This window comes from Salvia miltiorrhiza, chromosome 6, assembly GCF_028751815.1.
Source record: "Salvia miltiorrhiza cultivar Shanhuang (shh) chromosome 6, IMPLAD_Smil_shh, whole genome shotgun sequence".
Classification (NCBI taxonomy): Eukaryota; Viridiplantae; Streptophyta; class Magnoliopsida; order Lamiales; family Lamiaceae; genus Salvia; species Salvia miltiorrhiza.
Genome location: NC_080392.1, coordinates 21,346,119 through 21,360,555, shown reverse-complemented (window position 1 = coordinate 21,360,555; position 14,437 = coordinate 21,346,119). Strand labels below are relative to the sequence as shown.

The 14,437-nt window shown below is 39.0% G+C and overlaps 3 protein-coding genes and 1 non-coding gene across 7 annotated transcripts; 1 reads left to right on the top strand and 3 right to left on the bottom strand.

Annotated features, from left to right (window-relative positions):
- Window positions 1-1,670: 1,670 nt before the first annotated feature.
- LOC130987463 (methionine aminopeptidase 1A-like) lies at window positions 1,671-4,519 on the bottom strand. Of its 4 annotated transcripts, none has more exons than XR_009089761.1 (4): window positions 3,649-4,519; window positions 3,245-3,295; window positions 2,283-2,362; window positions 1,671-2,038 (listed from the first exon to the last, which is right to left on the bottom strand). XR_009089761.1 is itself a non-coding variant. In XM_057910992.1 (3 exons), the coding sequence occupies exons 1-3, from the start codon at window positions 3,738-3,740 to the stop codon at window positions 2,778-2,780; spliced, it is 330 nt and encodes a 109-aa protein (XP_057766975.1). In that variant the 5' UTR covers window positions 3,741-4,519; the 3' UTR covers window positions 2,731-2,777. The 4 variants fall into 4 exon arrangements, 1 of the variants encoding a protein (XP_057766975.1); XR_009089762.1 differs by having other exon boundaries at window positions 1,671-1,886; XR_009089763.1 differs by lacking the exons at window positions 1,671-2,038; window positions 2,283-2,362; window positions 3,649-4,519 and adding exons at window positions 2,731-2,964; window positions 3,398-3,641.
- Window positions 4,520-4,778: 259 nt separating this feature from the next.
- On the bottom strand, window positions 4,779-5,516 carry LOC130987465 (uncharacterized). The gene is made up of 2 exons (XM_057910993.1): window positions 5,401-5,516; window positions 4,779-5,046 (listed from the first exon to the last, which is right to left on the bottom strand). Exons 1-2 carry the CDS (start codon window positions 5,498-5,500, stop codon window positions 4,835-4,837), a joined length of 312 nt encoding a protein of 103 aa, XP_057766976.1. The 5' UTR covers window positions 5,501-5,516; the 3' UTR covers window positions 4,779-4,834.
- Window positions 5,517-9,300: 3,784 nt separating this feature from the next.
- On the bottom strand, window positions 9,301-9,407 carry LOC130991098 (small nucleolar RNA R71). Its single transcript, XR_009091061.1, has one exon. It is a non-coding gene; the product is annotated as a small nucleolar RNA R71 (small nucleolar RNA).
- Window positions 9,408-13,852: 4,445 nt separating this feature from the next.
- Window positions 13,853-14,185, top strand: LOC130990636 (uncharacterized). The gene has a single exon (XM_057914860.1). The coding sequence runs from the start codon at window positions 13,853-13,855 to the stop codon at window positions 14,183-14,185; it is 333 nt and encodes a 110-aa protein (XP_057770843.1).
- Window positions 14,186-14,437: the final 252 nt, after the last annotated feature.

Sequence of the window (14,437 nt, the reverse complement as noted above, 5' to 3'; positions counted from 1 at the left end):
ATAGTTTTGGTTATTTCATTTTATTGTTCTTTTAATTAATTGGGTCAGCCCGCTGTGCATGGGCTTAGGGTTAGTATTTATAGGAGTTTTCTGGATCATTCTAGGTATTGAGAATTATTATTGTGTTTGGGACGGCTTGCCGTAGGCCTCAATTGAGGAGAGATATTATAGTACGTATTTTACTTCTTGAGTTCTGCCTTAACTCTATCAGAAAAAATGAGTGAGATTGCGAATGAAGCTATAAGTTTGGGTGAACTATCAGTAACGAACGTTTAGTAAGAAAGATCATGAGATCTTTGCCCGAATGCTTCAATGTTAAGATCTCGACTATTGAAGAAACCAAATATTTATCAACTCTTCGTGTTAATGAGTTGATTAGCATTTTGCTCACATTGAGATAAATTTGGATCAACAAAGATCTATGATGAAGTCCCAAGCCATTGCATTCCAGGCTCAATCTTCAAAGATTCAAGAAGAAGAAGAAGATAACATGAACCTGTCAGATGTTGAGCTCATTGATGAAGATTCTCCAAATCTAGCTCTTCTGACAAAGAGGTTCAATTCTGTGGTACGTTCTTTAAGAAGAAACAAAGATAAGTCAAGGTTCAAGCCAAAGTATATTATGCCATCCTCGGTACCAACAAATAGAACGGTGTCTGGACAGCAAATGAGGAAGTATCCAACAAACATTGATTCTGTTCAATGTCAAGGTTGTAATGGTGTGGGACACTTTGTTAAAAAATGTCCTACTGCTCTCAGAAAACAAAGAACTAGTCACAGTGCTATTGATAAACACTCATTTTGCATGATTTTTATGGTTTATACTCTGCGGTCACTACTAGAAAAACGCTCATAGATAAAGGATTTTATCCGTTATCTATAAGCAAAAAAAGTGTTGTGTATAGTAGTGTTATCTATTATAGGTGTCATACACAACGGTTTAAAAACCGTTATCTATGAAGGGAAAAGATAACAGTACAACCACACATACATAACGGTTATAAAACCGTTATCTATGAAGGGAAAAGATAACAGTACAACCACACATACATAACGGTTATAAAACCGTTATCTATATTGATTATACATAACGGTTTTCGACTGTTATGTATTATAATTTATCCGTTATCTATTCCATAATATATATTTTTTCATATTATAGTTAACAGTTTTTTATACTTTTTATAACGGTTTAAACCGTTATCTTTGTAAGAAAAAGATAACGGTTTTCGACTGTTATGTATTAGAATTAATCCGTTATGTATTATATAATATTTCTTTTTTCTCATAACATAGTTAACAGTTTTTTATACTTTTTATAACGGTTTAAACCGTTATCTTTGTAAGATATAGATAACGGTTTTCCACTGTTATGTATTAGAATTTATCCGTTATGTATTATATAATATTTTTTTTCCATATTATAGTTAACAGTTTTTTATACTTTTTATAACAGTTTAAACCGTTATCTTTGTAAGACATAGATAACGGTTTTTTGTACCTTTTATAACGATTTTAACCATTATCTTTAATATTTAATATTTTTTTCTCAATTTTTATGTTATTTATATAAAGAAATAAATAAATAACTTTAAAACAACAAAATGATAAAATCAACAATAACAATATTATATATTATCCAAAATATTCGTATATTATCATCTGAATGAACCAAGTATCAAGTATCTAAGATCATTACATATTTCGATTCACTTCCTGGCTTATCCACTCCGACAAAGTCCTCATCGACCTCTCAAAGGCTTCCTTCGCGCTCATCTCCATCTTGATCTTCCTCCCTTTTTGAAAGTAACATCTCCATCTTGATCTTCCTCCCTTGATAAAAACTCATATGCGTGCACACAAAGGCTCAGCTGGAATACATCAAACTACAAGTCCAACACTGATGCACACTAATTTATTTGCTCAAGAATTTTCCTTCCAAAGCTCAGTTCAAGTAAAGGCATCTATTTTTCAAAATTATCCATCTCCACATAAGTGTAAATGGTGACTAATGCTGATAATAATACTCAAGAATTTCCTGCATATTAAGATATCTCAAATTACCATCTTTCAATTACTTCTCAGTACTGTAATAATACTCAAGAATCAAGATTATGCCTAAATGGTGACTAATAACATACCAATGTCCTTATACAGAGAACTACTTTTGTTACGTAAGGCTGAAAAATTCAGCATATGGAACAGAACCAACCCGGTGGCTAACGTGAAATTCAAAAGAAAGAATTGGAAAATCAGATATCTGCAAACATTTAATCTTTTACCTTATAATACCTTGCAGACATATTAAACCTTCCAATATCCAGAAAGATATTTACAGATTCCTCCAGGCATGAAATTGACTCTGCAAACCATGAAACTAACGTCATAGCAATTCAAACTGGAAAATGAAACAAGACGAGAATATATGATCCAAATAACTATTTATCATGAGTATCAGGAAATATCAACCACAAAATCATATATGATTAAACATAGAGAATTACACAGCCAAACAAAAAGTAACCACACCTTGTATATTGCTAAAGTATCTTAACATTCAAACTAATTGTCAGGTTGATCAATATGAGTAGGTACTATACGTTTCTGTGATATTGGATATGGTCTTAATGGCCTGAAAAGGATAGAGAAATAAACCAGATAAAAAAATTAAACATAAATTTTGTAGTTGGGACAAGCATTGTTTTATTTTTGGGGTTAGAGGTAATTAAAATGATAAAAAAATTAAACATAAATTTTGTAGTTGGGACAAACATAAATTAAAACCAGTCAAAATGTGGAAGTTTTGGTGTCTGTGCTTGTCCTTCTATCAAGCAGTAGAGCCAGCCGTCACCCGGCAGACCTAAGTTCTGTTCACTATAACTTTCAGATGCAATTAAAGAAGATTTTGCATTCAAGTGAACAGATTTATGGGAACTCCAGGATGCCTTGAAACACTCTTGGGAACTGGAAAGGATCAAGAATAGGCATTACTTGCAACCAATTCCAAAAGGAATGAAGCCTAATCAGCAGAAGTGTTTCATGCAGAACAAAGTCAGATAGATGCTCTGTAGAGGCTAATACAATACTAAGGCCAGGGAGTCAGTCTACAACGCACCTAGCTTCGAAGATCCCCAATTGTCTTACCTACAATTTCTAAGTCTAGGACAAATTTAATCCAGCTTCAATGGAAATAAAACTAGAAGCTAGTAAAATTACACTCCAAAAGCGCAATCAAAGAACGAACCAGAAAGCAGCACCTTCACGGCGAAGCTTTAGTTCTACGCACTTGGGGCACCTGTAATCAGCAAACACCACCATGAATAGTGCACAGTTCATAGCAATTCAACACACTTCTAAAATTTCCAAAACAAAAACATAAATCCAGTAAATGAAAGACCCGCCACCAGTCACCAGCAAACCAAAGTTAACCAAATAGTCAATAGATGAGATTGAAGGGTTTTATCCTAGCTCCCTTCCACGCTCATATTGAACTAAACAAAATCACCCTAAATTATAGTATAATTAAATACTGGGAAAAAGAAGAAGACGAAAATTGAGTTGATATCCTCTGTGACAAAATGAGTTTGTAGATTCATAGCTGATTATCGCTTGACCGCATTCAACAAAAAAAAAAGCACGTGACATAACCTGTTCTTCTCCAAAATAGCCTGTACTTGGAGATCTCTTTCCTGTTCTTCTCCGAAATAACCTGCAGCAAAATCAGAAACACTAATTAACATTTGAAAGAGGTGCTTCAAATTACCAATCTGAATTATTTTGTCTGCCTCGCTGCATATATTCTTCACGGTAGCTCTGCCTCACCAGACACCAGCTGAGCTACCCCATACTCCAGCCATACCATAGTACACAAAGGGCTCAAATCAGCCACCCAACATTGTACCATTTCGTAGGTACTCAAGTCTTCAGCCAACCACCCTACACTCTTTAACATTTCAGCCAACACACACCCTTATTCATTCCTTATTCACCAGGGAAGTAAATTGATCTACCTGCTACCAGAAACTTCAAGTTTCAGTTCTTAATACTTCAACAGCCGAAAAGTAAGAGGGCCTTCATTCATTACTCTACCAGACTTCAAGGTAAACCTTGTCTTCAATTCTTTCAAATAGATGAACAAATAGCATACACACAGAATATGGGAAAAACCTTAGCCCACTATTGTCATAAATAGATGAACAAGATAGCCATGGCAAGCTCAATGATAGATGTTAAGTTCTGATATCTTTCTTACACTATCATCAATAGAAAAGAGATGGGATAGGAAACTTAGCTTCGAATTGGATAATATACAATTTGGGAGAATATAAAAGAACATTTCCTTAAACTTTCCCATCTCAGACCAGCTCCTGTAATAGAAATAAAAGAACATATATTCTCTGAGAAGTAGAACACTTGTGTGCCATGATTTATATAGAAAAGACATAGCAATCAAAGGCAAGCTATAATACACATTGAAAACATGAGTAATCTCTTTCACGAAAAGAAGTCCTTTGGAAAAAAAAAAAAGTCGAGACCACATCAAGGATCATCGATATAAAGAAGCTCAATAATAGAATTGCATAAATTTTACCAGCAAGAGCAGTCCAGACTGCAACATCTACAATTGTGAGGCTATAACCAGCGAGAAAGGTATTCAATAGTAGATACTCATCCACAAATGCAAACTCACGGCTGCGAACTTTTCATTACTAAAGATTAGCAAGTCACTACCCAAAAGCATACGAAAATTATGGAACTTCAGTATCAGGCCTGTCAAACAACATTTGAGAACTAAAGCATTCAGAACAAAGAAAACTACAATATGAATAGAATCCTAACCGCTATTCAGGACGAGTGTCTGTCCAACACGGTGAACTGCAATTGAGACTCGAGCCTTGGAGTATGGTATCTTAAAAAGTTGTTTTAGAATATCAGCTGGGGCTACCACATCTATCTCATCTCCATATTCAGTTAAGCCAGTTACAGCAAGTGCTTCCCCTTTCCTTGCAAGACTAGACGTAATAGGCGCACCTTGCCAGGATGAATCTGCCAGCATCAACATATTTTAACCACATGATAACATAGCTATAGCTCACAGGCAAGAGCTCACTAGCTCAGAAAAATGCAAAAAAATCAAGGAAATACCATACTCCTTCTGATGGTCATAGTAAGATAAGAATTTCCATAACATTTATCAGATAAAAGGTTATGCACGAGAAATGACATATCATCCACTATGAACATGCAGTATTTGCTTCATGGACCAACGTTTATGGAATTATCACTTTATCCTGTATTTTGTTGTATTTTGGTGCATGTCTATGTATTTTGCATTAGTCTTCTGTATGAACTGGCCCCTAAATGATTAAAAATATTTCGAGAGAATGTAAGAATCATTACCTCCATTTGTTCTTGCCTGTGTGGCTGCAACTGGTAGCACTCTTTCAGGAATACTTGATAGTAAAGGGAGCGCATTCAGATCAGTTTCTGTTGGAATCATCCCAAACCTTGGAGCACTTACCCTATGTTACCCAAAACTCAATTAAATAACAATAGATAATTTTATTACTCAAGCACGTGCATCATTGAAGTTCTAAATTAACAGAAACACTAATTTCTACTCCCTCCGTCCCACTCCAATAGGCTCACTTCTTTTGGGCACGGAGATTAAGAAAACTTACTTTTTAGTAGGAAAATGGTAGTAAAGTGGTGTGGTCCACACCAATTAAGTACAACTTTTTTACCCAAAAAGGAAACTGAGCCTATTGGAGTGGGACAACCCAAAAAGGAAACTGAGCCTATTGGAGTGGGACGGAGGGAGTATATGATACAAAAGGAGAGCCTAAGTGAAAACAAACACTATCTTGCACCACCCATGCTAATGTTTGATGTTTCCTAAACAAAAATACATTTATCATCTACCACATCCCTGTATTCAGACGCGGATACACTTTAGAGACAACGCAATTTAAACTAATCAATGCATGTACAGTTACAAAATACACATGGATTCCCTGCAAAACAGAACCCCAAACATAAACATACTAAAATATACTAAAAACCGCATCAACACAAACACGATCACCCTATCTTCTAGTCCAAAAACTGTTCCCACAATTCGACTCCGAAATTCATCATCCAAAGCAACGACCTCCTATCACCTCAAATTATGAATCCAACAAAAAAAAAACGCTAAAACAGATGTTATACTACCATTATTCAACAACAAGATTCACATACGTATTCGGAGACGGAACTAGCGCGGCGGAGCTAAAATCGTGAAAAGCCTCATCAGTGGTCACGGGAATTGAGCCGCAGAAAAAACCGACAGGCTTCGGCCGCGCGATTTCCAGTTTTCCGACGCATTGTAAGTTCATATATCTGGGGCCCTAGGGTTTCAGACGGAGGAATTAGGGATCTAGGGTTTAGAGGAGAGAGCGGCGCCGCCTCTTGAGATACAGGCGGTGGTGGCGGCTGGAACCTTTTCAGATTGAGGCGGTGGTTAAGTGAGATTTTGAGGGAGAGTGGCGGCGGCCTCACTGCCGTTCGCCGGAGATTGAGAAATTGGGCGGTGGTGTGAGTTTGTGAATGCCCGAATTGAGTCAAAAGAATGAGAGATAAGGTGGGCGAGGCCGGCGCTCCTCGCCGGAACTTCGGCGGCCGCGGCGGCGGAGCCCTAGCTGGTCCGCTCAGCTTGAAAGATAAGGGAGAGAATGTTCTTTGTGTAAAATTTGAAAGTTTCAAATGATTTAATAAAATATAAGTTTTAAAAAAAATTTTAAAAAAATAATTAAAAAAATTAAAAAAAAATTATACATAACAGTTTTTAGATACGCTCAAACATAACGGTTCCAAAACCGTTATAAATGACTCTTATACATAACGGTTCTTTAACGTTATGAATAAACTGTTATAAAAGATGGTCATAGATAACGGTGGCTTAACGGTTTTGTAATACCGTTATGTATGCAACTAATAGATAACGCAAAAACATAACGGTTTTTCAAAAACCGTTATCTATGCATATAGACAACACTACATAGATAACGGATTTTTCCAAAACCGTTATCTATTCCTAAAAGTGCGCTCATACATAACGGTTTTTGAAAAAAACCGTTATCTATGCACTGTTATGTATGTAAACTTTTGTAGTAGTGGGTTTAAGTCGATTTTACGCCCGTTCTATTATCATTTGGAGTTCATTGGCTATTATTTCATGATTTCACGGTCGGGTGTAGTTTTGGCTGTTTTGATGCAGAAATGAGTGGTACTGGAGCATGGAGCTAAGGGATATGTTTAAGAGAAGAGTTTTGAGAGAATCGAACCCAAAAATCGAGAAAAGATGAAGATTCTGAAGTCGGGGCGAGAAGGAGGAAATTCGGCGGTCAAAGGAGTTGACCGCCGAAATTTGGTGTTTTGAAGAGCAAATTCGGCGACCAACTCGGCGATCGCCGAGTTGGCCGCTGAAATCCCTGAGTTGGTTTTACACTTGGTGGAAGAAAAACGGCGACCCCCGTTTTTGGGCAATTTTATGGCCAAATTCGGCAACCTGTTCGGCAACCGCCGAACGGGTCGCCGTTTTGGCCGCGTGTTTTGAAGTTTCCGCGTTTTTACGCTTTTCAATGTTATTTTCGATTTTTAAACTCTTGTTTTACCCTAAGACTATAAATATGTCCTCTTTTGACCTATCTAGGGTTCCCAACTATTATTTTTTAGTTTCATAGCTTTAGTTTTCATTGCTTTTAAATTCTTAGAATACTGGATTTTGATTTCTGCAAGAGTGAAGATTCAAGCTGTTACATTCAATTATTACGGTTTTATATAATTTAGTTTTTGCAATTGTTCTCTTATTTACTATGTTTATGTTTTATTTTACGATGTCTGGCTAGTTCGTTAATCTGAACCTAGGGTTTGTACATAGCTGATTAATTATGTGTTTATGATTTATTGATATCAATTTGCCCTCCAACTTGTGATTCATGATTTCTGGTGCTTAGTTTCTTGTGAATTATCTGATCAATAATTTACATGTTTAGCTGTTCAGTTTGAGTCTTGAATGCGATAATTGTTCAGTCGATTCAGGAATGCATGATATAGTGTTAGCCTTGAGTCTTGAATGCGACATGTGAAGCTATAGGAAGTTATTCTTTGTGTGCTATTTGGAGTTAATTTATTCCTTGGAGTCTTGAATGTGAAAAGGGGTAAATTAATCTACGTTCATAGGTGTTCGTTAGAGAAGCTTGTGAATAATATAGTGATCTTTCACCAGGGTTGGATTGAATTGGTAATTAAATCAATAGATTAAATGCATGTAATTGATTAGTAAAAGTACATCCCTAGGGTCAGAGTCTTTTATTATTTGAGTTTTTATACTATTTTATTTGCTTTGTTTTGATTTAAGTTTTATTCTTCATTCTTATTTGAGTTTGCCTGAATATTACTAGAGTTTATTTAGGATTACTTAAAGTGATTCGTTGTAATAGTCCTTGTGGATACGATACTCTGCTTGCTGTTTTCGTGCTACAATTATACTGTTTTAGTTGCAGTTATTATTGTTAAGAAATTAGCAATCAACTTTTTGGCGCCGTTGCCGGGGACTATTTAGAATTTACTTTAATATTTCTGACTAGACTTAAGCATTATTTCAAGCATTATAAGTTTTAATTTTATTTATAGTTTTTAATTTCTGTTTCTGATTTTTGTTTGTTGTCTCAGGAGTGTATGATCACGAGATCCAAAGGAAAGGAACATCTTGTACCTTTGAATTTGGAAATTGAAAAGCAATATAAAAAAGACAACCGCAAAAAGAAGAAGCAAGCAATGGCAGAGCAACGTAATAACTTGGATCTTGAAACCCTTATGAGAGCAGTGACAGACCTTCAGAGGCAGCTAGATGAAGAGAGAGAGGAGAGCAGGCGCAACTCGGCTCCTCCACCAGAGCCACCACTGAATCACATGTATCAGCCTCGGGTTGATCAATTTCAAGGAGGCAGATGGGGACCAACTGTGCAGGCTACCACATTTGAGCTGAAGCCTGGATTGATAAACATGGTGTAAGATGAACAGTTTAGTGGAACGGCTTCTGAAAACCCGCATGCTCACATTACTCAGTTTCTAGATATTTGCGACACTATTAAGCAGAATGGAGCGCCACCAGATGCCATCAGAATGAAGATGTTTGGATTCTCTCTCAGGGACACAAATGAGTGGTTCAAGAGTTTGGATATGGGTGCTATTACTGGATGGGAGGATTTGTGTAGAGCGTTCCTGGCAAAATACTTTCCTGCTTCTAAAGCTCAGAAAATCATTGCAGAGATTTCTCATTTTTCTCAGCTAGGAGATGAGACCATTCATGATGCATGGGAAAGATTTCGTGAGCTGCTCAGGAACTGTCCACAACATGGTTTCACGGAGGATCAGCAGATCATTCATTTTTATAATGGTTTGACTGGTCTAACAAAAAGTATGGTGGATGCTACTGCAGGTGGACGTCTTCTCCATAGAAATACAAAATAGGCTTATCGTGTGATAGAAGAGATGGCCTCCAATAGTTATCAATGGCCGAATGATAGAAAATCTACGAGAAGAATTGCAGCTGTGCATGAGGAGAGAGATGATTTTAAGGAGAAATATGAAGCTCTTCAAAAGCAGTATGAGTTGGAGAGAAAACCACTGCTAGCTAAAATTCCTCAGCAGCCGAGTTTATCTGATGTGTCACAGTTTGAAGATGCTAATTATGTCCAGCGGCAGTACTAATTCAATAGACCAAACTATCAGGGACATCAGGGCGGAAATCCACCGTATCATCCCAATAATAGGAATCATCCAAGTTTTTCCTATTCAAATCCCAACAATGTTGTGCAGCCTCCACCTAGGTTTTCTGTGTCTAGCGGAGGAGTTATAAATGAGCCGAAGAAGGGATCACTTGAGGATATGATGCAGCAGGTGTTAACAGAGGTGTCTAGTATGAAGACAACTGTTAATACAAGGATGACCAATTTGGAGTCTCAAGTGGGTCATATTGGGAATAATTTTTCAGCACTGTCCAAGCAAGTGCAGATATTGGAGACTCAAGTTGGTCAGATGGCCAACCAAGCAGCTGCGCAGCACACACCAGGAAAATTCCCTAGCAACATTGAGGTCAATCCAAAAAATCAGTGTAATGCGATTCAATTAAGGAGCGGGACTCAGTATCAGAATCATCCAGAGCTGCAGGATGGCAAGGAAAAAAGTGTAGAGATTGTGGAGGAGGATGACTTGGAGACGATTGTATGCGATTCGCCGCCTATTTCTAAGGTATCGTCAAATACTTCTGCTGTTAAGGAGCCTATTCCTACTCTTACGTTTCCCAGGCCAGAGCCTGTAGCGCCCTTCCCGCGTTGCCTGGCAAAGCCAAAGATGGATGAGGAGTTAGCCAAGTTCATGGAGATGTTTTCAAAGCTTCACATTAACATTCCTTTACTTGATGCTTTGAGAGATATGCCAGGCTATGCCAAGTTCCTCAAGGATGCAGCCTCCAACAAGAAGAAGTTGGGGAAATATGAGACGATTAATCTTTCCGAGGAATGCAGTGCTGTGCTACAAAGAAAGCTACCAATGAAGCAGAAGGATCCTGGCAGCTTTACTAACGATTGTGTGATTGGAGGGCAGAATTTCTCCCGCGTTCTTTGTGATTTAGGGGCAAGCATCAATTTGATGCCTCTCTATATTTTCAACCGGTTGGAGATTGGAGATATCAAGCCTACCTCTATTGCTTTGCAGATGGCAGATCGTTCCCTTACTTATCCCAAGGGAATTGTGGAGGATGTTCTAGTGCAGGTGGAACAATTTAATTTTCCTGCAGATTTCGTAGTTTTGGACATGCCGGAGGACAAGAATACTCCATTGATCTTGGGGCGTCCGTTTCTAGCTACGGGCCATGCGTTGATAGACGTGCAAGAGGGAGATTTGACTTTCCGCGTCAATGATGAAAAGATGACGTTGTCCATTTATGATGCGATGAAGAAGCCAGCTGAGCCACAACTTGAGGATTGCAATTTAATTGAGGCCGTAGTGGATTTTCCTGCAGCTGTAGAGGATCCTTTGGAGGAGTGCATCACATAGTCGTTATTTCCATACTCCGAGCTTGATGAAGCGTGTGATGAGATTTTGGATTATATTGCAGAGCTGGAGGCCGTAGAGAGTCATCCCATCGATCCTGTTTCATACATGGATATTCACAAACCTGTTGATGGGGGAAGCAAGTCGGTGGAAAAAGGAAGTTGATTTATCTGCACTAGCTGCAGCTGCACCCAAACTTGAGCTGAAACCATTTCCCGAGCATTTGAGGTATCAATTTTTGGGCGAGAATGAGACTTTTCCTGTTATTGTGTCTGCTTATTTATCTCCGTTGGAGTTGGAAAAGTTGATGCGAGTTTTGAGGAAGTACAAGTCTGCTATAGGATGGTCTATTTTTGACATCAAAGGAATTAGTCCTTCTATTTGCATGCATCGTATTTTGTTGGAGCAGGAATACAAGCCTAAGGTGAAGCCACAAAGACGTTTAAATCCGGCTATGAAAGAGGTGGTGAGAAAGGAGGTGCTCAAGTGGTTGGATGCAGGTACCATTTATGCCATCTCTGATAGTGAGTGGGAGAGTCCGACTCAAGTGGTCTCTAAGAAAGGAGGCATGACTGTGGTTAAGGATGAGAGAGATGAGCTGATAGCTACGAGGCTGGTCACAGGATGGCGCGTGTGCATTGATTATCGAGCTTTGAATGCAGCCACACGTAAGGATCACTTTCCATTGCCATTTATTGATCAGATGCTTGACCGTTTGGCAGGGTATGAGTACTACTGTTTCTTGGATGGGTACTCGGGCTATAACCAGATTATGATAGCCCCGGAGGATCAGCATAAGACCGCATTTACTTGTCCCTATGGCATATTTGCTTTTAGGAGGATTTCTTTTGGTCTTTGCAATGCTCCTGCCACTTTCCAATGCTGCATGATGATGATTTTCCATGGTTTGATTGAGAACATTATGGAGGTATTTATGGATGACTTTTCTGTTTTCGGCTCCTCCTTTGATAATTGTTTAGACAATCTTGCTCAAGTGTTGCAGCGTTGTGAGGAAACGACGCTCGTGCTCAATTGGGAAAAGTGTCACTTCATAGTTCGTGAGGGCATTATTTTGGGGCATAAGGTTTCTGCCCAAGGTTTGGAGGTGGATCGTGCTAAGATCGTGGCTATTGAAAAGTTGCCGCCTCCTACTTCTGTGAAATCTGTGCGGAGCTTTCTTGGGCATGTAGGATTTTATAGGCGCTTCATCAAAGATTTCTCCAAGCTGTCCAAGCCTCTCTGTGCTTTGCTTGAGAAGGATGTGAAGTTTGTCTTCACCGATGAGTGCCTCGTCTCCTTTGAGAAGTTGAAAGCAGCGCTGATTTCTACGCCAGTGTTGATCACGCCGGATTGGAGTGCCCCATTTGAGTTGATGTGCGATGCTAGTGATTGAGCCGTGGGAGCTGTGTTGGGACAAAAGAGAGATAAGTTATTCAAGGTCATTTACTACACTAGTAAAACTTTGGATTATGCTCAGATGAATTACACTACCACGGAAAATGAGCTGCTAGCTGTGGTGTATACTTTTGATAAGTTCCATTTTTATTTGATTGGAACTCATTCAATTGTCTACACTGATCATGCCGCCATCCGCTACTTGTTCACGAAGAAGGACTCCAAGCCCCGCTTGATTCGTTGGATCTTGTTGCTTCAAGAGTTTGATATGGAGATCCGTGATAGAAAGGGATGTGAGAATGTGGTAGCCGACCACTTGTCTCATTTGGAGAATCCGATCAAGGGCGATGATCCGAAGATGGCCATCAATGAGTCTTTTCCCGATGAACAGATTTGGGCTGTGTTATTTAAGGATCCTTGGTATGTGGATTATGTCAACTACTTGGTTATTGGAGTTCTTCCCGAGGGGATGTCGCACTATCAAAAGAAGAAGTTCCTCCATGATGTCAAGTTATTTAAGGATCCTTACTTATACCGGAGGTGCGCCGATGGCTTTATTCGGCGATGTGTTAGAGAGCATGAATGGCCAAAGATCATTGATGAGTGCCATAGCTCGCCTAGTGGAGGTCACTTTGCTGCCAACCGCACGGCCATGAAGGTAAACCATAGTGGTTTTTATTGGCCTTCAATTTTCCAAGATTGCCATGCTTTTGTGAAGTCTTATGATCGATGCCAGCGCATGGGCAATATTACCAAGCGGGATGAGATGCCACAAAATATCATTGTAGAGGTGGAGTTGTTTGATGTTTGGAGAATTGACTTCATGGGTCCTTTCGCTCCTTCATGTGGTTTTTCCTATATTTTGCTTGTTGTGGAGTATGTGTCTAGATGGGTGGATGCGATCCCAACTGTCACCAATGATTCCAAGGTAGTCATTAAATTCTTGCAAAAGAATATTTTGACTCGGTTTGGAGCACCGAGAGCGTTGCTTAGTGATGGGGGGTCGCACTTTAACAACAAGTTGCTAGCAAGCGTGTTGGCGAAGTATGGAGTAAAGCACAAGGTGACGACTCCATATCATCCTCAAGTTAATGGGCAGGCGGAGTTGGCCAATCGAGAGATCAAGCAGATTTTGGAGAAGAGCATCGCAAATAGGAAAGATTGGGCAAAACACTTGGATGATGCTCTTTGGGCGTATCGCACTGCTTACAAGACTCCAATTGGTATGTCTCCCTATCAACTTGTTTTTGGCAAATCTTGTCATTTACCTGTTGAGATTGAGCACAAGGTATATTGGGCGACGAGGAGAATCAATTTGGAGTTTAAGGAGGCCGGTCATACAAGGCGTGATTTATTGATGGAATTGGATGAGTGGAGTAATGAAGCTTATGAGAGTTCTCGTATCTACAAGGAAAGAGCCAAGAAGTTCCATGATTTGAGCATCCGCACAAAGACATTCAAGCCGGGACATGTGGTACTCTTATATGATTCTAAGCTTTGGTTATTTCCTGGCAAGCTGCAGTCTAAATGGAGAGGTCCATATGTGGTTCACAAGAGCAATCGGAATGGGACTTACGAGTTGCTTGCATCGAATGGTTCCACTTTTACTGTTAATGGCCATCGCCTTAAACCGTACTTCAAAGCAGAGTTGGACCGCGACGTGGAAGTGGTCAATTTCGTTGATCCATGATTGTGAGGTATCGTCAAGCTATAGACGTTAATTTTAGCACTTGTTGGGAGGTAACCCAATTTTTATTGCTTTGTTAGTTTTTGCTTGTTTTTTGTTGTTTTCGTTTGTCTTTGTTTTTTTCTCGTTTTTGCTAGTTTTACCTTGTTAGTTTATCTTCATTTTTGATGTTTTTCCTAGTGTTTTTCATTTTTGCAGTTAAAAAAAAGGGGCGAAATCACAACTCGGCGACCTAGATTTCAGAATTTTGGCCGT